We start from the raw sequence: 26,102 nt of genomic DNA, 5'->3' as shown, positions 1-26,102 counted from the left end.
GGATTGAGACAGCTTGATGAGAACCGCCGGAATCAGGGGAATTGGTGGAAAAGCGTACAGAAAGCTGTTCGACCAGTTGATCCATAACGCGTTCCCCAGCGTCCCTGGCTGGTAGTACCTGGAGGCGAAGCCTCGGCATTTGCTGTTTTCGGCGGTGGCAAACAGATCTACGTCTGGAGTTCCCCACCTTGCGAAGACTTCTCCTAGTACTTCGTCGTTTATGACCCATTCGTGGTTTTCCTGCACGATTCTGCTCAGTTCGTCTGCCTGAACATTCTGCACACCTGGCAGATGGGTGGCCGTTATCGACAGTCCTCGAGCCAGAAGCCAGTGCCAGATCGCCTGCGCCTCCTGCGACAGAGTGCGCGATCTCGAGCCCCCCTGCTTGTTGAGGTAATACATCGTAGTCGTGTTGTCCGTCTGAACAAGCAGAGAGTTGGTCTGAAAGGACGGATGAAAGGCCTTCAGTGCCAAGTGAACAGCTCTCAGTTCCAGGAAATTGATGTGGTACGTGGACTCCGTCGGGGACCACGTCCCTTGAATTTGCAGATCTCCGGAATGCGCCCCCCAACCTTGGAGAGACGCATCCGTCACGATGGTCTGTGTGGGAATGTCCTTGTGGAAGGGAACGCCTCTGAGGAGATTCTCCTTCGAGCACCACCACTTCAGAGACTGAAGAGCATGTAGAGACAGTCGTATCCTGTCGTCCCAAGAACCTCTCCTCTGGTCCCACTGATCCTCCAAGCACTCCTGCAGAGGACGCATCTGTAGCCGTGCGTGAGGAGTGAGAAAGATGCAAGAGGCCATCGATCCCAGTAGAGAAGACACGGTCCTCACAGTCGTAGACGGAGTTTTCATGAGAGCCTGAGCCTTCCGAACGAGTGATAAACGTCGCTCTTCCGAAGGAGACACGCTTGCTGACAGCGTATTGATGGAGGCCCCCAAGTACTGGATGCACTGCACCGGAATCGGGACCGACTTGGACATGTTGATGTGCAACCCCAGCTTGTTCAAGAGAACGCACGTCTTCTGGAAGTGTGCTCGGGCTTCCGAGAAGGAGGAGGCTTTGATCAACCAATCGTCCAGGTACGGGTAGACAAACACCTTGTTCTTCCTCAGGTGTGCCGCTACCACTGCCATACATTTTGAGAATGTCCTGGGTGCAGACTTCAGTCCGAAGGGTAGCACCGTGTACTGATAGTGATTGGTGCCGACTTGAAAGCGCAGAAATTTTCTGTGTTTGCATGCAATGGGCACGTGGAAGTATGCGTCCTGTAGATCTATGGCACACATCCAGTCTCCCCGTTGCAGCTGAGGGTAGATCTGATGCAACGACAGCATGCGAAACTTTTCTCTGCGAATCCACTTGTTTGCCTGCCGCAAATCCAGAATGGGCCTGAACTCGTTTTTGTCCTTCTTGCGGACAAGAAAGAACCGAGAGTACAGACCTCTTCCTCTTTGAGACAGAGGTACGTCTTCGATCGCCCTTTTCCTTAGCAGAACGTCCGCCTCCGTCTGAAGCTCGCGCAGTTGATACTGCGAGCTGACGGGAGGAATCGATGGAGGAGGGCTGGTGAAACGTAGACTGTATCCATTGCAAACAATATTCAGCACCCACTTGTCCTGAGTAATTTTTCTCCACTCTGCCAGAAAAAATTGAACGCTTCCCCCCACCGGAGCGGGTAACGGACGAGGGGGAAGTAACAGCTCAGGGACGGGACCCCGCCGGGCCCTTGGTCGCGGTAGAGGACTGTTGACGACCTCTACCACCCTGCCGCTTCTGGAAGGGCTGCCTGTACTGCTGCTGCTGCTGCCGCTGTTGATGTTGACCAGCAGACTGCCCCCTTCCACGACCCTGCGCCCCAAACCGACGCTGGTACTGTCGGAAGGGTTTCTTTTCCTTGGGCTTTTCCAGGCCCACTGCCGTCAGGGTCTCCGCTTCGGCCTTCATCCTGGCCATCTCATCATCCGCGTGCTTCCCGAAGAGGGTATCTCCGGAAAACGGGAGATTCGCCACGCGTTGCTGTGCCTCCGGTTTCAACGATGTCAACCTGAGCCAAGCATGGCGTCTCTGGTGAATCCCGTGGCAATATCCGTGCGCGGACAGCAACGATATGTCTGCTGCGGCGCCGATGGCCTGATTAGAGACCAACATCCCCTCCTTGACGATCTCCACAAAGTCCTCCTTGCGGTCTCGAGGGACGAGATCTGCGAACTGCTCCATCGAGTCCCAAAGGGACCGGTCGTAACGTCCCAGCAAAGCCGAGTCACTGGCTGCCTTCATGGACGAGGCGGATGTCCCACACGCCTTGCGACCAGCAGAATCGATCCACCGGCTCTCCTTGTCCGGAGGCACCGTGGACGCAGGGGAGGTGGCATGAAGCTTCCGAGCAGCAGTCACGATGACCGAATCCGGTACCGGGTCCTTCCTCAAGAAGGCTGGGTCTGAGTCCGGAGCCCTGTACTTTTTCAGTATCCTGGAAGGGACAGATTTCACCGTTGCCGGCGTCAGGAATAGCTGTTCGGCGGGCTCAAGGAGCCCCGGCACCAGAGGTAACAGGGGGCGAGACAAGTGCCTCTTGTGTAAAGTCTCAAAGATTACCGAGGTAGAAGCCGTAGGCGCTTCAACCTCAATGCCCAACTTCGCCGCACCACGCAGGAGAACCTCCTGAAATGTGCTAATATCGTCTATCGGAGACACCCTAGTCTCCGGCGAATCGGACAGCGTGGGCGAGTAGGAACGGGTCCCAGAAGGAGAACGTGACCTGGACCGACGTCTCTTGTGATGATGCCTGGATCGTGATGAAGATCCGCGGCCACTCCTCGATTTGTCCCGTCTCCCCGAGCGAGACCTCGACCTCTTGGGCCTCGGACGCTCCTTCGGCCTCCCAGGGTCAGGAGCTCCAGGCTTCTTAGGAGTCTTCTTCGGAGGCGTCGGGAACTTAGGCATCGACACCTCCCTCGGTGGGATCGGGGGTGGAGGAGCAACCGGACGCGGGTCCCGCGGATCCGGCTTCGGAGGCGGGGTAGGGGCCTTCGGAGGAGGACCCTTCGGCACAGCCGGCCGCGGAGGAGGCGTAGACGGCTTCATTGGAGTATCCACCCCGGAATGCGCCGGTCCCGGCGAGCCATCACCTCTACCAGAGAGTGGGGAGCCCCCCACAGTCCTGGGCCTGTCCTTAGGACCTCCAGACGCTGAAGACCGGCGTCCAGACGACGACCGATGTCCCCTCGACGTCGAACGGTCCTTCGGCGTCGACCGAATCACACTCCTCGACGTCGAACCGTGTCTCCGTCTCGACGTCGACCCTGACCAGATCGACGAGCCACGAAACCTCGACGACGGGCGATGGTGCCTCGACGGCGACCTCGACCTCTTCGCCGGTCTCGACGTCGACTTCCTGGATCGCTTCGACGGCGACCCTTTGGACCTTCTTGACGTCGACCTCTCCGACCTTCTCGACGTCGATCTCCTCGACCGTCTCGACGTCGGCCTTTTGGAATGCTTCGACGTCGACCTCTTCGGCGCCGGAGATGCCTTACGTCTCGACGGCGACCTTGACGACGAGGATCCCCTCGACGACGATGTCCTCGACGGCGAACGGCGGTGTCGCCTCGACGGCGAGCGCCGACGCCGGGCCCTCCGATGTCGATCACTCGACGCCGACAGCGACGACGAGGATATCGACACCGGCTTCGACGGCGGCCGGAACACGTTCCTCGACGTCGACGGGCGACGTTTTCTCGACCCAGAGCCCTGGGGAGACCTGGAACTGGCCGTTGACCGTCCCCTCGACGTCGTGGTCAGCGCAACTGACCCAGACGGAGACCTTGGGCGCGGGCTGGTCTTCCTGCCCCTGGGGAGCCCCCCAGAGGCCTCAGCATGGGTAGAAGGAGCCCCTCCTGACCCACCTCGTGCCTTCAGCTTTCTCTCCTCAAGGCCCTGAAGCCTGATCTTCTTCCTCTCCTTCAGGGTCCTTCCAGAGAAGCTTCTGCAGATCCTACACTCCTCAGGGATGTGGGAAGAGGGAAGGCAGAGAATACAGACCTCATGGGAGTCTGTCTTGGCCTTCTTTCTTGAGCACTCAGGGCATTTGTCGAATAATGCAGGCATTATTGGACAAAAAAGAGTGCAGAAACACAGAAAGAAAGTCACCAGAGTACTTTAAAAGTACCATAAATCGAAATCAGTGTAAAACACTAACAAAAACCCTTGAAAGGGAGAGCTCAATGCTCCAGGGTCCTGCTTGCAGGAGCCGGAAAAAAGAACTGAGGCTAAGTTGGACCTGCTATGCATTCTGGGATACTGAGAGAAGGTTCTGGAAGGTTCTCTTAAAGGCACAGTATCCTAATTAAGCCACATAATGGCAGCCTATGGGGCTTGTCTGTCCAGGTTCTTCTCTCTATCATTCCTGAGGGATTTTGCTGTTAAGCAAGGGAAATCTGTACAGGCTTTGCTGTTTTGTGGATTTTATGGTGGAAATTTCTAGTTGAAGTACTGGACAGTGTAGCCTTTTGGCTGCATTATCTGTCTTTAAATTCTCTCTTAAGTGTCTATGCATTTTCTGCATTTTTTGACACTGTAAGAGATTATTTTTGATTGCTCCGGGGTCCACGCACATGGGCGGGACTATTCACTAGATTATGACTATACACAGAGATCCCCTACTACAGAACTGTAATTCCCAATAAAGCGACGTCCTAACTTTGCATGCAATTAAACATATTAACGGAAATCGAGGGGGTAATGGCGGCATGCAATTAAACATATTAACGGAAATCGAGGGGGTAATGGCGGCCGCGTGCAGGGGCGGCCGCGTGCAGGGGTGATTGCCTGCAGAGGGTAATGGCAAGCCATATCTTCTAACAGCCCCACATTAATGCCTGCGATTCCCAGTAAAGCGCTGTCCTAACCTTGCCTGCAATTAAGCGTATTAAACGGAAATCCAGGGGTGATGGCCACACCCGCCACACGATGCATGGGCAAGCCATATCTTTCAAAGGCCCAAATTAAAAACTGTGATTGCCTCTAAAGCGCTGTCCTAACCTTTGCCTGCAATTAAACAATTAAAAGTTTGAAGCTGTGGCCAATGGCGGCGGACCCACACGCCGATCCCCGCCACTGCAGCCCCTTTCACCCCGAAATCGTGGACCTCACAATCAATGGAGCCACAATAGCCAGTTCCCCGCCACTGCAGTCCCTTTCCCGCCGAAATCGTGGACATCACATAATGGAGCCACAATGGCCAGTAGCGGCGGACTCTCCAATGATCCCGCCACAGCTGATACCAGGCGTACGACTCATCTCCCGTAGATAACAATAACCTTGACGGCGGACCCACAAGCCGATCCCCGCCACCAGCATCGCATTCTCCCGCCTCGCGCCACAACTACACTTCCGCGACAGTCAACCACGTCGGCGCCATTGGCCCCCGCGCTGAAGACGCGTGCACGCTGCCACACAAGAACATCGGACCATGGGCTCCCCCGTGGTAAACCACGCAGCCCTGTCGACTCGGCTATTACCGAGGACGGGGCTCGGGGGGAGGCCTTAAATGGTCCCTTACCTCAAGATTCGAGTGAACTTGCGGGCCTCGCGTCCGGCGTTGTGGGGGGGAAGTGGGGGAGCGGAGGGGGCTCAGGGGTTAAGGCTGGGCTGGCGAGGACAGCCGGGAGCGACCAGCGGGGACAAGGAGCAGCAGCAAAGAGGGCGCCAAGGGGCGAGCGCGCCCCATATAGTCAGACAGGAAAAGGGGGGGGTGGCCTGGATGTCCGGCCCCGCCCACCCACCCTCCCCAAGGCGGGCCTGCGGTTCCCTGCGCACTACTACGGGGTTTGCCCTCCTATGGGGTCCCCTGCAGGGACCGCGGGCCTCCCGCATTCCACCAGTACGAGCGAGAGAGCGCTACTTCTTAATCTGGTGCCCCTCAAGCACAAGGAAGCGCTGTCTTCATTTTTTTGCCACAATCCTCACGAAAGCGAGATAACTTACACGCTGCTGTCTTCAATTATCTAAAGACGTTAGAGGTATAGCGTGAAGCAGTGATGAGCTCTTGATTGTATTCTCAGGGAGCCGCCGCGTTAGTGCTTTGAAGGACGAATTCACCAGAGGGACTGCAAGTCCCAGGGGCCCTGTGTGTTGATCGCACCCGACCGCACCTGAGACTGCTTTTGTCTGCAGAGGACGCCTAAATAACTCTTTGACGCTCCCGCTCCCGGCCCGTTTGAGCCCGTGGAGAGCGGGGGAGGCTGGGCTGGTCCCCCCTCTGACTCCTTCGGCAGCACCAAAACTTGGCACTCTGCGAAGTAAGTGGCCATCTATTGTAATTTGCATCTTGGAACTTTGTATTAATTCTGTGCGAGAATCCTGCCCAGGAAGGAAAGGGGAAAAAGGTTGCTGGGGCTGGTTACATAGCTGGTACACTCAACCAATTTATAACAAGGGCCTCGTCCGTTCGGACTCATGAAATTGCCATCACAGAACGGCGCCTCTCTATGGACCCTGCTTTCAATAAACGTTCATTCTTGAGAGGTCTAATGAGTGCACGAACCCCAGATAGAAACCAACAACTAGCCTCTATCCCGAGTGTATTCATTGAAAACACTTGCCAATTGCAAACCATGGGTATTGAACTCCCCAACTCAGGCGGTGACCCTGTGCAGACAGCCTCTATGTTGGGTGGCCCAGCACCGCAGTAAACCAGTGGCCCCGCTACGAGTGCTATAGATGGCAATAAAAACACAACACAACCCACCCGAGCAGACGCAGGGTGCAATTCCTAAGAGGAAGCGAGGGGATACACAACAGAAGGGAAGAAACCCCAAAATCTCCAAACCAAAGAAGTGTAGCAATGCGGTAACTGTGGAATCCTCTGTTACTGAGACAGTCCAGGATAGACGCCGTGTTGCTAGAAGTATGAACGAGGCGGATATTCTTAATGGATTGCCACAGACAGAGGATATATACTGGCAAGGAATTAGCGGTCTTATTGTATCGTCCCTACAGCCTCTTATGGAAAGACTTGTGCTAATTGAAAACAAACTTGTAAAACTTGAGGAATTGTCGGCGTCCAGCGCGGGTGGTATTAAGAACATTATGGCGAGCTGTGGCAAGACTAATGACATAGCTAAAGAGGGACCAAGGGGTACTGTGGTGTTTGTTAATTTTAAGTTAAATAAGGGTGCGCAATCAACGGTTCCCATTGAAGGGAGGGATCAAGCGCAGGGTATGAATGGTTTACTAGATCCAGAGGTACTATGCGATAGGTGCAGCATTCATGGGGAACCACCGGCTGGAACTGCAAAGGCCCAGGAAGTGGCTACTGCCCCTAAGGGAAGCCATATAGGGTCAGCTGTAAAGAACTCCCATTCACATCTAGACTTACCCCCTGACTGTGCCCCATATGTTGCAGCCTTGACTGGCGTCCCAGAATTAGAACAAGGAAGAGCTGAATCATATGACCGACTAAAAAATAAAACGATTCACTGGCTAAACAATAATAGACCCCTCCCTAGAGAGGTCCAATGCCAGATTCTATTTGCAAGAAGAGTGAGTTGGGTGGGATGTAGACCAAAAAATTGTGTAGGAAACTGCATTGTTATTAATTTTAAGGACCCCAAAGTAGTGGGCCATGTTTGTGTGGGCTCAACAAAATATTCAGGTTCCTCCATCCAGGTTCACAATCTAAGCTATCTTTACTCTCCAGCAGACCCCACGCTCAACTGTGGCCAGCACGAATGGATTAGTGGTAGGTACAGTGGACAACAGTTATCAGTACCGCTTAGCAATAGATTTAGCGTACTGGATCTGGTGGACAGACTGATATCCAAGCCTACCTGTGTGGGTATAATGGCTAAGCAAAGTTCAATCACTAGGGAGGTAGGGGGTGGGGACCTAACCACTTACATTTGCACCCACCATGAGGAGGAGGAGATCTTAGACAGAATACCATCAACGTCTAATACAGTGGGGGAGGTGGTGACCCCCACTGTTATAAACGCACCTAATTGCGACAGTGGTGGTGTGGACCAATGCTCTGGGGGAATAGTGTTAGACACCAATGGAATTGGTATACAGGGACTGGCTAATAAACATGAGGGAAAAATCGGCAAGGCTAAATCATTGGCTACCGGCGGCTCAAGAATTCTATCGTGGAATATCGCCGGCCTCGTGGCCAAAATGGACCAACCAGATTGGGGGGCCTATGTTGACCGCCACAACATCTGCCTATTCCAGGAAACATGGGCTGTAGACCCCCAGTATAGAGTGGGTTTCGTGGCATACTGCGAGGTGGCCATCAAGGGATCCCTGGGGAGACCATCGGGGGGACTATGTATATGGGTGGGTTCCCACCTAGGATGTAAGATAAAGCGAGTAGACACGCACTCCCCAGACATTACGTGTATTCTACTGTCACATAGTAATCTCCCGAAACTAGCGATAATCAATGTTTACTCAAGGCTAGTCCAGTATGCTGCAACCTCCCGGACGCTAGACTCATTGGCAAATTTTCTAAGTACATTTGAGGGGGGCACCCACTTTATAATTGGTGGGGACTTTAATTGCCATTTCGAACCCCTCAACGGCCTCACACAAGCTATAACTAGTGATGAGGATGCTGCATGGTCAATCCCTCCCTCTAATATTTATCCAACTAGGGGGTGGACACCCTTAGTCCACCAGTTAACAACACTAACCCTGACTTACTCCCTAAGGGCCTGTAATGGACGCTTCCCGGGAGATAACCCGGGGCAACCCACTTTTGGGGCAGCTGGCCGAGCATCAACAATTGACTATTTAATGCTTAGTGTGGAGATCTGGCACAATGAGGTTGATTTCAGCGTAGAAGCACACTGTGAAAGTGACCACAATCCCTTGATTACTGTGTTGGACTTCCAGATGGGGGGTATAGGTCATGCCAGAGATACTTTACAGGAAAATAATTTGGTTGTTGTACAAGGAGGGAGACGGATCCAGGGGGCTAAAATTAACCAATCACCAGAAACCATGTCAGAATTGTATACAAGCATTATACCGTTGCGGAGAAAGCTAGTTTTATAATTTCTGATAGATCGAGTATGGGCCCTAACAGCGAGCCAGGAAAAATCCACCTAGAAATGGTCCAGACCTTGGGAGGTTTCTTTTTTAAGAGCGGGCCCAATAATCTCAAACAAGGCAGTGATAGAAAATCCTGGTATAACAGGGATTGTAGTGAAGCTAAACAAGCTTTGTTGCTCTCACTTAAGGGGGGTGACAAGGACTGTATTCGGGAAGCAGGAGGACAATCACAAATGCTAAAACAGATTGGGAAGTAGATAGATGGCAGGCTATCAAGAATGCCCTAGACCAGAAGGACAAATATACAAAACACAACTTGCCTGGACCACAATCATTTAAAGGAAAAAACCTTTTTTGGGGGAATGGAACAAAATGTATTCAATCCAAAACCCAGCAATTTTCATTTATTGCCAATTATTTCATTGTTTTTTGAAGCAATAATGCTTCAAAAAACAATGAAATAATTGGCAATAAATGAAAATTGCTGGGTTTTGGATTGAATAAATTTTGTTCCATTCCCCCAAAAAAGGTTTTTTCCTTTAAATGATTGTGGTCCAGGCAAGTTGTGTTTTGTATATTTGAATAAGGCCCAGCTTGAACCACGTATATATAGGCCTATCTCCTTAGGACTAGACCAGAAGGACAGCAGAACATTTTGGAATTTGGTCCACTCGGGGAAAACTGAGGGTAGGACCACTGTTGACCCAAACATAGATGAAGAATCCTGGCATCTATATTTTAAAGAATTATATTCAAGTCTGTGTACTGGCTTAAGCGCCAGTAAGGCTCCGCCATGTGATTTTAATCTCGACCCCTTATGGGATATACCGTTGTGTACAATGGGTGAGGTAACACTAGCTTTAGGGAAGCTACAACCTAACAAAGCACCAGGATTGGACAAAATTCCGGAGGATTTGTTAAAAAATTAGCAGTCAGTGTGGGTCCCATATCTATTGTCACTTTTTAATGCAATTCTTCATTGCCTTGCAGCGCCACGTACTTGGGCGGGTGCTGAGATTGTCCATATTTTCGAAAAAGGCTCCCCGATTGAGCCTGCGAATTATAGGCCAATCAGCCTTATTGACGTCACGCAGAACATTTTTGGGAGGGTATTATTAGGTAGGCTCCAAGAATGGATGGAAGACCGCGAGGTATTAACCCCGCTGCAAGCATGATTTAGATCTAAAATCTCAACCGTAGACCAATTGTTTAGGCTCCAGCTAATTTACTGGAAGCATGTGGTCTTGGAAGGTGGGAGCCTCTATCTCACTTTTGTGGACCTGAAGTCCGCGTTTGATATGGTGGACCATGACCAGCTGTGGAGTATTTTGCTGGACATGGGAGCTCCACAATATCTGTGTTTCCGACTCAAACGCCTCCACGAGGGCACATATGCCAGAGTGAGATGCGGCAATAATGGTCAATTAACAGCGCCCTTCCCTGTTGGAAAGGGGGTAAGGCAAGGTTGTGTCCTTGCCCCAACCCTCTTTTCACTATTCTTAAATGGTCTTATTGAAGATCTGCTTGCCGCAAAGGATCTGGACTCCCCAAGAATAGCATCATGTAAATTCCCCGCACTAATGTTTGCGGATGACACCCTGCTCCATCAATGGGGATGCAGCGAGTGTTAAAGGAGTGCAACCAGTTCTGCAAAAAAAGGAACCTCATAGTTAAGATTAGTAAAACAAAATACACGGACTTCAATGCTAACTTCACCAATTGCCCTCACCCGTTGATGGATGATAGGCCACTTGAGCGGGTTCATATCTTTGATTATCTGGGCCTATCTTTAAATGATAAGATGGGATGGGGACCCCAAATGGACAAGGCCAACTTGAAATTAGCCCAGGCAATAGGGGGAATTATGAAAGTCCAAAAGACCTGTGCTACGAGGGCTATAAGCCCACCGCTTGAGATCTATAAAATACAAGCCAGGTCTGCTTCCCTATATGGGGCCGAACTTTGGGGACATTGTTCATCTAATGCCCTGACGCTTACTGAAAATAAGTTAATCAGACAAATCTTGGCTCTGCCAACAAATACACCCCTAGTGCCGTTATGGATGGACTTAGACATCCTCCCCATGGTGATCTAATCTCGACACGACCGCTGCTATATTGGCGATGGTTGTGGAGTACACCCGAGCTGAGACATTATAGGGAGGAATTAAAAGTGGTAATGTCAGTATTGGGGGCTGTGCGCAGTATACCTTGGTTGTCTTTTGTCAGGGACACCTTTCTTGCTATGGGTAGGGAATATCTATGGGCTACCCCTGAGAATCGTGCGTAGCCACCTCTAAAAAACAACTTGCTAAAGCAGTGAAAGATTATAAATATACTAGTATGATTCAGGCAGTTAAAACTACTAGTCTAACGTATGGGTTCTTGGACTTTAAGTCTTATTATCGATTTGAGCAGGTGCTAGACTCAATACAGCCTCCCTTAGCAAGGAAGTTGTATCTGCAATTCAGATATGGGTCGCTCCAGCTCTTTGCAGTAACTAATAAGTGGGCGGGTGTTACAAAGTCCCTCTGCTCTGGATGCATAGTAGAGGAGGAGGAAACAGTGACCCATGTAATGCTTTTCTGCTCTGCATATAAGCACTCCAGGTCCAAATGGATCATTCAACTGTGCAGAAACGTGGGTATTAGGAACCACTGTGAATTTTTCAGGATCCTAAAATCTGACACAAACCCAGTTTATGTTGTTGCAAGTTCTAAATTTCTCCTTGCTATGTGGTTAAAACGAAGGTATCTGCTAAAGAACAGCACTTAGTTACTTGTGGCTGTTTTTATGAAAGTCTAACTAATGTGACAGCAACATTGTGGAAATTGCCTCTGTGTGAGAGACAGAGCGATTGTAAGCTGGTAGCCTCACTGAATACGGCCTTTTAACTTTTAATATTTCTTAAATGTTTTTATCTCTAAATTATTGTTTTTTAAAATCAATGTTTTTACATGAAATTGCCTTCCTTGTCTTTCTGCCCTGACCTTCACTCAACTTGTAAATGCCAGTTTAATAATGAAAATGAACTTTCTATTCCTGCTACTGATATATTTTAATGTATTTTATTGTATTTGAAATGCTTTTATGGCTGAAATAGCCGCAATAAAGTCTTTTGATGAAATGTAAAAGAAAGTGCCATTAATTTGTGTCACCAATACTTTAATCCAAGGTATATATCAGGGTGTGTCACATTGATTTACCTAGTAGGTATCCTTCTCCGAATTCACCAGCAGCCAGACGTGTATAGATCCCACTGTTCCTGAATATGTAGGAGTCGTGGGTACTCCCTGGGAATTTAGCAACAATGTCAGTGATGATGAAGTCTGCAAACACATATCACCTGCACGTTGATGGAGTGAGTGGTTTTGTGGTAGCGGTAAATGTATTCTGTAGCTGCTGGAGGGCAAATTGGTATGTGGGTCCCATCGATGCAGCCTATTACATGTGGGAACTGTGCCTTTTGGTAGTATTCCAGCTTGGTCTTCTGCAGCTCCGCCTGTGTGCTGGGGAAGCTTATTTAATGATACATTCTGTCCATCATGGCGTCCAGGAAGGTGTTGAAAACGGGATATGCAGCTCTGTGACACCACCTGATGCGGCTATCACACCCTGGTAACTTCCTGATGCCAGGAGGTGCAGGCAATAGAGCACCTGTACATGGGTGGGTATTGCGTGCGCCCTTGGTGTCTGGTGCTCCAGGTATGATTCCAGGTCCCGTATCAGGTCAAGGATGGTGTGTGGATGTAGCCTGTACCTGTCATGGATTTCTGGCTCAGTCAATTGGAACAGTGTGACACGCAGTCTGTACACACGCACTTCCCGTCTCCAAAACCTCACTCCTGCCGCTCGCAAATGTAGCCACCTTGCTGTGACGTAGAGGCCCGCCATTGTGTCCACACTGTTGCATTTTGGGGCTGTTTTTATGCACTGCACCTGATTACCACTTGCTCTGGGTCAGTGGTAATTAACGATTCTTTAATACCGAATTTGGACAAATTCAGTATTACCGAATTGCTACATCGCAATTCCGAATTTTTACCGATTCCTTATTTACTGATTCTGTATTTTTTTGTTTCACCTGCCAGAATTTAACATGGTAAAACAGCACAGTATTTAATGTAACATTCTGGTTTGAGTGTAGTTCACAAAAAACTCTGAATAGGTGCTATTTATCATACCCAATAACTCAGATTTTGTCTGGTGTGATACACAGCGCCTACTTCTCCAACGCACTCATAATTGGACTTATGTGTTACTTGACGTTCCTCAGATCTTAACATGATCCTGAGTCACCCAGACCCTCTCGTCACTTGATAAAATTGTACTTTTTATTAAAGCAATGAATTATTTTTCTTGGTTCCTTGCCCCATGAAAGATTTTTCACCATTGAACGGAGATTATATATATGTAAGGACCACATTTACACTGGAGAGGTAATGGGAAACTGGATAAAAATCAGAGGACATCCTGGCCGGCCCACTCTCGGCCCCACTAACTGGTGGTGAGAAACCATCTAGTTTCCAATGCAGAAGCCTAATCAGGGCCTGCTATAAGACAGACCTTCCTAGCAGCCCCGTCACTGCAGAAACACATTCTACAACCTAGGGGAGGGCTTCTGACATTCTTTCTGCCTGTGACTCCCATGCAAGTCCTGGCGTTCTTGCTTGAAAAATAGATAATCACCTAATCCTTCATGGATATTTGGTCTTTCTTTTACAGCAATAACCTTCTGCTTTGGGAGTTTATTTCTGAAAAACAAAAAATGCCATCCTATCCATCATTCCTTGGCGGCCCACGATTCATCGAAAAAGTGCACTGTCAGGGAGGACTTTCCTTAAACATTTGCACAGTTACATGGGGGAACTATAAATGTAATGCCAGGTCCCTGCCGGGCTTATTGAGGCTGAACCTCTGCCACCTGATGACCTGCCAACAAGACCTACATAACCCCCTAAAACTTACTGCAAGAGAACAGAGATATTGGGGGAGAGGATGTGGCTGAACTGCTAGAGTGGCAGACCTTGAAGCTGGGGAACCAAGCTCGAGTCTGGCGGAGGCTCCAGCATCCTGTAATTCTGGGCAAATCACTTAATCTCCCTCTGCCTCAAAATGAATGTCTTTGTCTGTAACACAACTGGTGCTCTTGTAAAGCGCTCTGATACCTTTGGGTTGAGTTCATGCTATATAAAACTCAGGAAAAAAAGTAAATAAAAATAAAGGGGGGCAATGATATGGGCTCCTCTGTGTGAGAACATGGCTGTAGCCTTTCTGAAGCCCAGATGTTACACAAACAATGCATACAAAATGCAAAAACTGAAGGCTTTTTATTGGCAAGACATTAATATATATATACTATTTTATTAGACACAAAAGAAAAAATACCAGTGTGTTATTCCGTGCAGAGATTTTTATTGCTGATTAGACAACATCGCAGCCACCTCTCTGTGCCAGCCCATGTTCTGGCACCAACACTCATGACATTTGGAAAACAGCCATAGAAACACAGATAAAGGCACAGTATCAAAGTAATGCGTGGCAGGTTGTGTCCCATGGTTCGATGCCCCCAAGAACTAAACTCAAAGCTGCTAAAACCAATCAGCTGCATCCTTGGTGTAGTTCAAGGAAAGTTCTGGACAGGTTGTAACTTGTAAGGCCAAACAATGAAACATTTTTAGCACTTAGAACATCTTCACAAATTCCATTTTAATAGCCAGATATCTGCGCATCATAGTTTTGCTCCTGCGGGTCGAGTGCATTTTAGAATTTTTGTGATTCACAATACTCAGAAGTAGTTACAGATACGCACGCAAATTGGTTGCATGCACACTACTTTTCCTGTACACAAGCTGCTGGTGTAAGAACAGTGGAACTACGCACGTGCACTCCTCTACACAGGGAAATATTTTCCTAGTGGAGAATCACCTATTTTACTGATATCCAAAAAATTGAGGTGGCTTGGTCTATTTTCTAACAGCAGGTGACTTTTTGCTGTTGCCTGCGATTCCTAGGGGTGATTGTGCGCTTTACAAATGTGGATTATTATTATATGTGATTTATTTTAATCCGGCGTGTCTTAAGAAATATGATGGGGTTCATCGAATATCTTGAATTCACCCCAGTCAAGTGAAATCCTAATTTACTTTCTGAGCTGCCTAAAGTAGGTAAAACCTTCAAAACTGCAGATGAAAATTAATTTGGCCAACTCAAGAATGTTGGCTATGTATTGGAGGAATAAAACCATTCTTAGACCTACATTTGCAATATGGATGACTTCACTTTGGACGTTTCTGAGGTTTATGCAAAGTTATCGTGATTTTAACATGAATAAATGTAATATTATTGAAAAAAGTAAGTGGTTGAGTTGAGGATCGCTTTTATGGGTAGATCACATAGGATCTCTTCTGGGAATCCTCTACACAGCGGTAAAGATACAAGAGGGGCAAAAGAGAGGACTAGGCACAAAAATGTACTAAGCCTACAAAACCTAAATACTTTGTGGAGACTGTGGATATGTATGTATGAGGCTACAAGAGCCCATTAGGCATAAGCCAATATAAAGAGTCCTTTGATGTTAAATATCCCAAGAACCCACGTGAACAATGATGTTATTTCTTTTGATTGAAATAAACTGTGTAAGCTGATGCATATCTATACCAGAGTATCAACCCTTACATTCAGTTCTACAAAATGTATCAGCTATTTTATAAATTGTCCGGCTTATACAAGATGGTCTCCAGGCAGCGTGAAGAATGTATGTCCTGCAGGCATTACGAAGGTTTTTTCGAGTAAACTGACGTCAGGTGATGTGACGGATACGGCAAAGCCTAATTATTTTAAGTTCCTTAGCACTTAAAGTTTTTATCAAAATTCAAAGAGGAGAAGTCTTACAGCTTTAAAATAACAAAACAACATGAAATTATTGACAATCTAAAGAGCTGTACTATTGAACATGGGTCTCTTAGAGAGTTATGATTAAATTGAGTTATGCACTGAATTAGTGGAGCATTTAGAAAAATTGTTGTATTTATTTTATTCCACTTTTTACCATAAAATAGTTCAACTACTTTTTGTACCACTTAAGGAATACATTTACCTATGATGCATAATCAGAGAAAGAAAGTGAGCTGATGCAGAACACTGTTTTAGTTCAAAGCCCTACTTAACTGGGCAGAGATGATTTTCTGAGGAAAAGATTTTAAAAACTTGAAAAGTTTTTTTTATCAAAAGAATAAAAAGATTATCTCATTCCGGTAAATTTGGTTGATGTTGGTTTTTGATGCAGTGCGCGTAGATTTGTATGTCAATGCGGGGATTTTATGGAGACGGCTCAACAAAATATTTAAGGCATTGCTTGATTACTCAGTGTGGCCACATTGAAAAGGTTCCAGATTATTAGTCGAAAAACACTTTCAGAACTCCTATGCTTCCTGCTGTGGAATCCAGTTCTAGCTTCCACAGAACGTGTACTAGAATGAGCAAATATTGCTCTAATTGCCTCAGATCAACCGAGTTCCTTAATATGTTACAGGGGGGGCGAGGACCTGCAATTCATTTACAGATTTGATAATAAAGACAGCTGATTCCAAGGGCGCAGGTAGTCTGAGGAGTTAAATAAATCAGTTTCAGCTTCTAAAAATAAATAAATAAATACATATAGCAATATTCAATATAGGTAGAATGCAACATGAACCGTGCTGACATGTAAGTTCACTCACAGGAGCGTAGTGGAAGACATTGCAAGGTACTCAGTGGCTCCATTTGGGGCTTTAAGAAACCTTGGGAAAATGGAGGGGTGAAAGTGGAGGGAAAAATGAGAATAAAAGGAGCTAGAAAGAGTGGTAGAGGAGTAAGAGAGAGGAAAGAGGCAGAAAATAAATGTATGCAGCAGGTAGAAGTGATTGATCCACTTCAGCGCCTTGCCAAATTTTAACTTATCTACCTTAATTCATGGTGGGAGTTAATAAAATATTCTGGAAGGTACAATTAAAAAGCATACTGCCCCAGTAGCGAAATATCGCATGAGCATCAAAATACCCATAGGTAAAGAGAGAGGGTGATCAATAACAGCCTTTTGCCTTCCATTACATAGCCTATCCTAGCAAGCAGCGGGCAGAAGCAGCACATTTTGGGATCTGTGATTGGTGGAAAAAACACCAATAAGAAGGCCTGAAACAGCACAGATGGCATTCCTTACCTTTAATCAGGCATAAAGGCTGAACGAGGTGGCACCTGTAACAGACTGATTGTGGTTTTGATCCGTTTAGGCACTTCCCAGGGCAAAATAAAAACGTTCGGACCAAGACTAAGAGGGGATGGGACTGAATGAGTAGGGCTGCACAATAAGGCGGGTGATGGGAGAGAAACTGAAATCTAACAGGAAGGCTGCGGAGCAGAATGAGGCAGAAGTTTGAGGGGGAAGTTGCACAATAAGGTGGCGATGGGAGAGAAACTGCAATCTAACAGGAAGGATGCAGAGCAGCGTGAGGCAGGAGGTTTGAGGAGGACGTTGCACAATAAGGTGGCGATGGGAGAGAAACTGCAATCTAACAGGAAGGATGCAGAGCAGCGTGAGGCAGGTGGTTTGAGGAGGACGTTGCACAATAAGGTGGCGATGGGAGAGAAACTGCAATCTAACAGGAAGGCTGTAGATCAGAGTGAGACAGGAGTTGGAGGGGGAAGTTGCACAATAAGGTGGCGATGGGAGAGAAACTGCAATATAACAGGAAGGATGCAGAGCAGCGTGAGGCAGGGGGTTTGAGGAGGACGTTGCATAATAAGGCGGGTGATGGGAGAGAAACTGCAATCTAACAGGAAGGCTGTAGAACAGAGTGAGACAGGAGTTTGAAGGAGGATGATGAACAATAAGGTGGGTGATGGGAGAGAAGTTGAAATATAACAGGAAGGTTGCAGCGTTGAGTGAGGCAGGAGTTTGACAAGGATGTTGCACAATAAGGGGGATGATGGGAGAGAAACTGCAATCTAACAGGAAGGCTGCAGAGCAGAGTGAGGCAGGAATTTGGAGGAGTACGTTTCCCAATAAGGCGGGTGATGGGAGAGAAACTACAATCTAACAGTAAGGCTGTAGTGCAGAGTGAGGCAGGAGTTTGGAGGAGACTGTTGCACAATAAGGAGAGTGATGGAAGAGAAACTGCAATCTAACAGGAAGGATGCAGCGTAGAGTGAGGCAGGAGTTTGATAAGGATGTTGCACAATAAGGGGGATGATGGGAGAGAAACTGCAATCTAACAGGAAGGCTGCAGAGCACGGTGAGGCGGGAATTTTACCATTCATTTAAAACAAGTGAACTGATAGGCCTCAAACAAAAGGTTTTCAAGAGGAAGAATGAGATGAAAACATTGCGTTGTACCAGCATACAGCGATTTGGTTGCATATTGCTGTGCAATACTTGAATCATAGCCAACATCTACATGTACATAAAGGGAGGCTATTAATTAGCCTTGGTGCCACATATACCTCACACACAGAGTCCCACCTTACAACACAGGGGTGCCAAATAAAATCTCCTCATGAAGGCACATTTAATTTCCTGTGGCCTGTTCTACCTGAGGTGGTCATGTTGGTGGTAATCCTTGACTTTGATTGGTAGAACTTTTAAACTAACAATTATATGTACATTCACTATGTAGGGGGATGGAAATGCAGAGATTGATATAGAGGTTTATACCAAAACTATGACCAGAGAGAACAGAATGTGCTTAAAGAGGTGGGTGATGAAATGTGAAGAAAAAGACTACATATGTAGTGTAAGAGAAATGCAACATGTAAGACAAGTAGAATCAGTAAAATAGGAAATAGATTGAGGTAAAGAGTGTGAAACTGAAAGACAGGTAGGAGGAAAGGCTGGGTAGGAAAGGATGGATCAAATAGGATTTAATGTTGGTACAATCAACAAGGTCACCCCAACGTGGTCATCTCAACACATATACAAATTGGGAGTGGACACTTTGCAAAAGAACAGCTGTAGATTGTCAGTGGGGTGAAAGATGAATTGAAACAGTTGTGCTTGTTGATGCACCCACGTCAAACTGCCCTTGTTGGTTTCACCCGAATCATGAACATCACAACGCCTGAATCAAAACAATCCCAGGCTGATCACAAATCAGTAACCAAGCTGATATTCACACAATCCCACACTGATGAAAGAGAACAGAACCAGCCTACTCCCTTGTTATCCTGAGGCATGTTAAAAAATGGTGCAGGCAAACATTTCACAGAAATGATCACATGTCGCAAGGATGAGGCGATTTCACAGAAATCATATCTTTGCAGTGTGCAAGGGAGTCAAGAGGACAAAAGCTCAGCTTGGGAGATGGTCAGGAGTAAGTTCTTTGGATATAAGCGGCTGGGGAGTTTCTTTTTGACTGACCTAAGGCGTTGCTGAGACATGCCACGTTAGTCCTATTTCTGTTTCCTTGATATATTATGTATCTCTATCTGTCTTACTAGAGACAGGAGCAGACTCCTGCTCACTTATTACACTAAGGGCCTGATTATGAGTTTGGCGGACAGGTTACTCCATCACAAACATGACGGATATCCCGTCCGCCGTATTACGAGTTCCATTAAATTCTATTTGATATAATGGAACTCATAATACGCCGGATGGGATATCTGTCAAGTTTGTGATGGACAAACCCGACCGCCAAAGTCATAATCAGGCCCTAACTGTGAGCGTAGAGATGGGCATATTCTAAAGGTCTAGTCTGTTACATATATTGTCTTTTCAGTATATGATATTATAATACGGGCCCAGTAAGAAGTATTTAATATAAATACTTTTGCAGACTTTGTCATAGAATGCATGTTCTGCTGCCCCATTGGTGGTGGTTGAGGGTTGCATACGGATGTCTATTCCCAGACTGAGCTGTTGTCCTTTCGGTTCCTCTCGCACATCCAAGCTCATTTGATTCAAACAAGCAGAAGGAGGTCACAGATGACAATGCAATATGTTGCTCCTACGATGAATCTGGAAAATACAGATGTGATAAACAGTGCAAACTAACATTCAGCTCCTTCCAAGGAGATACAACAATATCCTTCCAACCGCAGGAAGGCTGGGCTGGGACTAGAAAAATAGTCCAGGTCTGGGGCGTTCCTATAAGGACACAGACCGGTGTCGAGATGATGACATCGCACGGCTTCTCTTTAACATGTGTCTGATCTGCCAAAAGATACAACAAGAGATTAATTATAATTATAATGACATTATAATGCACAGCAAGAGTGAAGCTTTGGAAAAGGGTAAATTTGACTCTGGAGATAATATACTGCTCATCCTCAGGAGATGGACACTGAGCGCTAAAACCATCATTGGATGAGCCATCTCAAAATGTGCAAGATAGGAAGGGATGGGGATAAGTCTAACCGGAATGGAAATAGAAGCCCTTTGTTTGTTCCACTACAGGAGTAGAGTAGGATATTCAGCACTGAAGAATACATCCCTGTGCTGAGGCCAAAGACAGGGGTCCAGATTCTTTCCCCTACCCTCCTCCTGTTCCGCCCTTTTTTATTGGGGCAAAACACCACCCCAACCACCCTTGTGTATCCAGCTTTAAAATTAAATTATGTTATAACTGATCCATGTTCTTCTTTTTTCCACGTTTTTTTATGGGAGCCCCCATGTAACCTCATTTCTCCTCTTAAACCCTTCCCTTCCCTTCCTCCCTCTTTCTTTTTTGCCTCACATTTTTTTTGCTGCTTCAGTATTACAACTATGTTCACGGACTGCGATTTCCTAAGGGGGCACACATTTTAATCTTTTTTTCTAGCAATGTTGTGTCTACTATTTGTGACCAACTTTTATTGCTGTTATTTTTGCACACAATGTTGCAGAGAATTTTGGTTTTTGGAAATTGTTTTCAATTTCTTTGTTTATTTTTTTTGTTTCTCTCTGAATTTACAAACTACATAACCTACACATTTTGGATACATGCACAACTTATAAGGATTAACTACCATAGTTCCATTGGGGTCAGTATGAGAGATTTGACCAGTTGCCATGGGTTCTGAAGTTATGGCGAGAGAAGGAGAGAGAGAGTGAGAGAGACATTGCTTCTCAGATTGTTTTCTCGGATTACCTGCTCTGTGGCTGCTCCAGGTGGAAGTAAATGAATGGGTTGTTCATTCTCTAGGTTCCGGATACTGGCATCAGCTCCATGCTCCAGTAGTAGCCTGATCATCTCCTCCTGAAAGATGTGGCCGTTCAGGCCCGCTGCCATGTGCAGAGCAGTGTTACCATGAGCCTGCCCAAAAAATACAAGACAATGTGTCATGTGAGGTGACAGAGCACCAAGCATAGTGGGAAGGGAGGGACTGGGAAAAGTGACGGCGCCTGAGAACGAGAGACGACCTCAAAGCTTCAGAAGAAAGCTAGAGATGCCTGCACATGAGAAGAAACAGAGTAATGCTCTAAGACCTAAAGAAAAGAGGGTGGATAAGAGATTTAGGTAGAGAAAAGAGGAGAAACAGATAAAGATGGATCTAAAATGATGCACAATGGAAACAAGATGGAGACGTAAGAATAGGGACACTAAGACCCACCGTGGATACAATTAGAGTAAAAATTCAGAACTTTAGATGAGGAAGATAAAATGAAAAAAAGAACCACAGAGAGAGAAAGACTAGGTGTGGTTGAGAGACACGTAGCCAGGAGAATAAGAGAGGCAAAGAAACCAGAAAATACCTTGAGATGCAGAACAAATACTTCAGAATTGACAGTTACATTTTCTATGACCTGAATCTAGGAACTCTACATCTAGCTTTACCACTGGGAGAAACAAATCTGACCTCCTGTTCCACTGCCTACCAAAAGCACATACCCACAGATTTTGCATGACTTGCTGCTATTTCCAGATACTTGTCTAAAAGAAAGAAACTGCAAAATGCTTTACTAATTAGGTCGAGCCTAAGCAGTGTGCATGCACTGTATTCAAGACATGCTGTATTAAGTTTGTGGGTTTAGACCCCACCCGTTGCTTTTCATTCGTTCAGTTCTGTGTTGTCTAAAATGCCTAGCTTCCAAGTGGCAATCTGTACTTTTAGTCCCACCTTTTCATTGGTTTCCACTCCCCTGGAGCAGCGATCTAGTACTTAAATTATTCCGCATGTTCTATCTTATTTCCGGGCTCAGGAACTTTTATTTTACATTCCGGATGAGCATTTCCCACTCATGGCCACCGAGCTTCCTTTTAACCGAGCACTTCCCTCAAGTGTGTATGTTTTTGGTATTGATTAGCACCCTAGCAGAGGTCGAAGGCTGTCGCACACTCAGCGTGCAGCAGTCATTCTGCCCCCTGGGCTGACTAACAGTACGGTTTCGAGGTGTGGGGGGTGGAATCAGACAAGGGGGTACACAGAGTTACTGAACACTCTGTGAACCCTTTATGAATGTGAAAACAACACCAGCTTGTTAAGCTGTTCCAAGCGGAAGCAGGGCAGCTACTTTCTACGTGTCTTTAAGTTCATATCAGACACTGTTTTCGTATGTGTCTTTATTTTCTTTCTCTGACTTCAAAGTTAGAGGATTTCCTAGTTTTGCTTGAAAATCCCCAAACCCACTACCTCTTTGTTGCTTGAGCTATGCTGGTTTTGCTTGTCCTTTATCTCTGTCTAAATATTTAGCCAAGCCCCTGCATATCTCCTTTCTCGCTGCTCTCTCCTTTGAGTTAAAGCCTTTACGGCCTTTGAGCTTTTACTTCTGCGAAAGAGCATGTGTCATTTCAGACATTTTAGGCCCCCAAGAAGCCAAACACATTTTCTCAAAGGTATATGTAAGTTTGACAACAACAGCTTCAAATGAGCCTACCTTTCCAGTTATTAGATAAGTGCTGTCTCATTATTTGGATTGCATATCTTGATGTAGCCATCATTGCTGCTCTGAGCCTGTAGACACGTGCCAGTTCTACATCACAGTTCTTTGGCGATTCACTTTCTTAATTTGTCAACACATTTTGTGGTGCCTATATTTCAGTACAATGTGATTTCTGTCCATATGCCTGCTTGCTTTTTATTATATTATTTCATTCAAACATGAAACTCTCCTGTGTAAGAAATTACCTGGGTGCCTGCGAAGCCGGACTGATGCATATTCAGCGCGAGGTCGCTGTGGTAAGGAAGACGGAGTGTGAGGAGGCTTCACCCTTGCTTGGCCTTCAGCATGATAGTCTGCTCACAATATTCATTAATTTGCCCTTGGGTTAGATTATATCACCTGTCTATCCCTAGATTATATCAGGCGATTGCATGATAATGAGTTTGTGATGCAACGCCTTTGCTTGGAGTACACTCCCCGCACCCCGACACATACAAAAGCAATCTCTTGCATCATCCCTGCCGCATGAAGCACTCGTTTTGATTCAGTTGGTCTGTCAAGTAAGTAAAATGCAGGCATAAAAGGGGGTCTTTCAAAGAGTAAACAAAGGAAATGCTTTTTCCTTGACTTTTGTCTGTCGTAGAAGCACACGTCCCAACTGTTTTCCTCGCCGGTCTCTAGCAAACAAAGCGCTGTTTTGTCGACACACTCAAATCTCAGTCTTCTCTACCAGTCAGTGTTCTGTTTCTGAACTGTTTGGCACAATCTGAGGTCCACGTCTGTTGTGTTTAATCATGAGTCCTTTGTGGAAACCATCACGTTCTGAAAGCAGCAGCTCTGAGTGAAGAACGCAGCATGAGAGAACGCCTTGGTTTCTGTGTCTGCAGCTCACTGCCGTTCTTAACCAGACCTGCATATTTTGTTACATTGAATGAGGGTTGATGTGACGCTTTTCAATGTTCATTGTGTTTGAGTTGCATCCACTTTACTTGCCGAATGTGGTTTAGGGTAGTTACAGCACTGCAGTGCTTAGTTAGTATAGCCAATGAGAGTTAGAGTGGAGTACCAAGGATCCCATAGGCCCTAGTGGAGGCATGCAAAATGGGCCACTTGAATAAACATGTTGTCTAGTAAAATCACCAATAACTATGGTGCAATTGGCCCCTTATTGTACTGGAACTCTGTGCCACAGCACCTGCAGCAACACAGATAGCCACACACCTGGCCACTGTTCTGCACTAATGTAGACAATGATAGGTGCACAGTATTATATTGTCATACCAGTGGCACGTGAAGTAACAGTAGATGTTGTAGCATCTAGGATAATGTGCTGCATGGCTAAATACTTATAAGGCAAGAAGTGTTGGCTATGCCAATGCTCGTTTTTCATTTACCTCTACCTTCGTTCCAGAGGTCGCAGTTGGAGACTGTGCTTCTGTAGTTATTTGGAAGAAATAAGACCGCAGTAGTCACAGACTTAATGTCTGGTTGGGAAGTAACAGAGAATCTCCTGATTCCTGGACAATGTTTTACCACTCGATTGGGGAATTGCACTGACGAATAACTGATACATAGCTTTCTGACCAGTAAATAGGAAGAAACGCCCCCTTCATGTACCCCTCCTATTTCTCATAAAGGAGCTATTGGACATTGTAAAAAGCCAGTGTAGAAACCCAAACCCTGTGATTTTGCAAAATGCAGGGTTTTAAATCACAAAGGGGCGTACTTTCTATGTCTGGTCAATAACTTGCTAAGTCATCCTTGCTTCTCTTTAGGCATGTGCTACTAAAGTCAAATGCCACCTTCATAATGTGCCACATGCATGTGGCAGGCCAGGATAAGAGTGTGCCAGGGAATAGAGCTGCCCCTGCCCCCTGACTTTAGTTTGGTATCTGAACTAGTATCAAGTCACGGTAAGCAGCACTCTGATGACATAGCACTTGCGTGTAGGAAAGGGTTTATGGGGAGAAGGGCCAGCATCTCTCTGAGCAGCTAAGTGGAATACTGGTTACCAGTGAATATGGGGAGCCAGAGATGTACATGGTCTGGGTACCTCATCGGGGAGCGGAGAACAAAGGAAGGAAAATCATATTTGCAGATATAAGTTACACTATACGAAAATATAGAAATGTGCCAAAGGCAGGTTCTCTAAAGGGCAGGTAGTATTGGGGCAAAGTCTGTCGCATGCCAGTCAATTCATCTTGCTTCATTCCACCCTGAAAGGCTCACCTTCATGTTCACAAAAGTGTGCTGGTCCTGTTTGGGCAGCTCCAGGAAGTATGTGACCATTGGCAGGTTTCCATCTTGGATGGCAAAATGAAGCACTGTCTTGTTGCTCTTCATGTCCTAGACCAAGGATAAGGAAATTATACATTTAAAGACAGTTGTATCAGGGTTGCCTACAACCTTTGCACGGCCATCCTCTCAGTATGTGACTCTCGTCTTCTTCGGGGTACTCGCTAGGCGAACTAAAGAGGCTGAACTGATATGACTGAAAGCCTGGTCTTAGAAGAGCTAGAGGCAGTTGGCAAGAGACAAAAGGAATTTGGTGGACAGATTTATGAGAGCCTTGTGTCACGTTTGCACCACGCAAAGTGGTACAAGCGTGATGCAAGGCTATGAGTCAGATTTATGAATCCTTGCATAAGGCAACGGAGCGCAAATCACTGCATCGCCTTACTCTGCGAAAGGGAGGTGTTCCAAAGGCTTTGTGGTGGGTGTTCCCACGCAACTCCCCTGGGGTTTGATGCATTCCCAGATCTACAAGGACTTGTAACTTGTAACAGAACACACTAGTTTAAGTTATAGGTGGGCGAGCTTTGATACTCTGATGGTGTCCCTAATGTGGGAGGCAGTGGGTGGGAGCTGCTAGATGTTTGTGTGTGTTATATTGCTTAATGCACCTTAAATTATACTGTATTGTATCTTTGTATGTTGTAACTTTGCAAGTTTCACTTTGCTTCAATTTTACAGTCTTTCCTTGTATTTTTCTCCCTCTTGTCACCATCTGCATATCCATGGACAATTATCCCTGGAAATAGTTTACTCCTATTGTGTTAAAGCCAGAGAGTAAATCTAATATCAGCAGAATAAAAATCAGTACTCTAAAAAGGACAGTGCCATAAACATATATATAATTTGTTTTAAACATCAGTAATAATCACAAGGCTTCTATCATGATCAAAGTACATAGGCAGTGCATTTGAAT

The 26,102-nt window shown here is 46.4% G+C and overlaps 1 protein-coding gene across 1 annotated transcript in view; it reads right to left on the bottom strand.

The window, feature by feature from the left end:
* Positions 1 to 20,016: 20,016 nt before the first annotated feature.
* NFKBID (NFKB inhibitor delta) overlaps positions 20,017 to 26,102 on the bottom strand; it is a 54,422-nt gene continuing 48,336 nt past the window's right edge. Inside the window, exons 10-12 of the mRNA XM_078653830.1 lie at positions 25,124 to 25,240; positions 21,162 to 21,326; positions 20,017 to 20,245 (exon numbers count right to left, since the gene is read on the bottom strand). Coding sequence (XP_078509956.1) covers positions 20,180 to 20,245; positions 21,162 to 21,326; positions 25,124 to 25,240 — 348 coding nt within the window. The 3' untranslated portion in view covers positions 20,017 to 20,179. The remainder of the gene's footprint in view (positions 20,246 to 21,161; positions 21,327 to 25,123; positions 25,241 to 26,102) is intronic.

Source organism: Lissotriton helveticus, chromosome 7, assembly GCF_964261635.1.
Source record: "Lissotriton helveticus chromosome 7, aLisHel1.1, whole genome shotgun sequence".
NCBI lineage: Eukaryota > Metazoa > Chordata > Amphibia > Caudata > Salamandridae > Lissotriton > Lissotriton helveticus.
The sequence above is the reverse complement of the archived record's forward strand: the minus strand, read 5'-3'. Positions and strand labels throughout refer to the sequence as shown.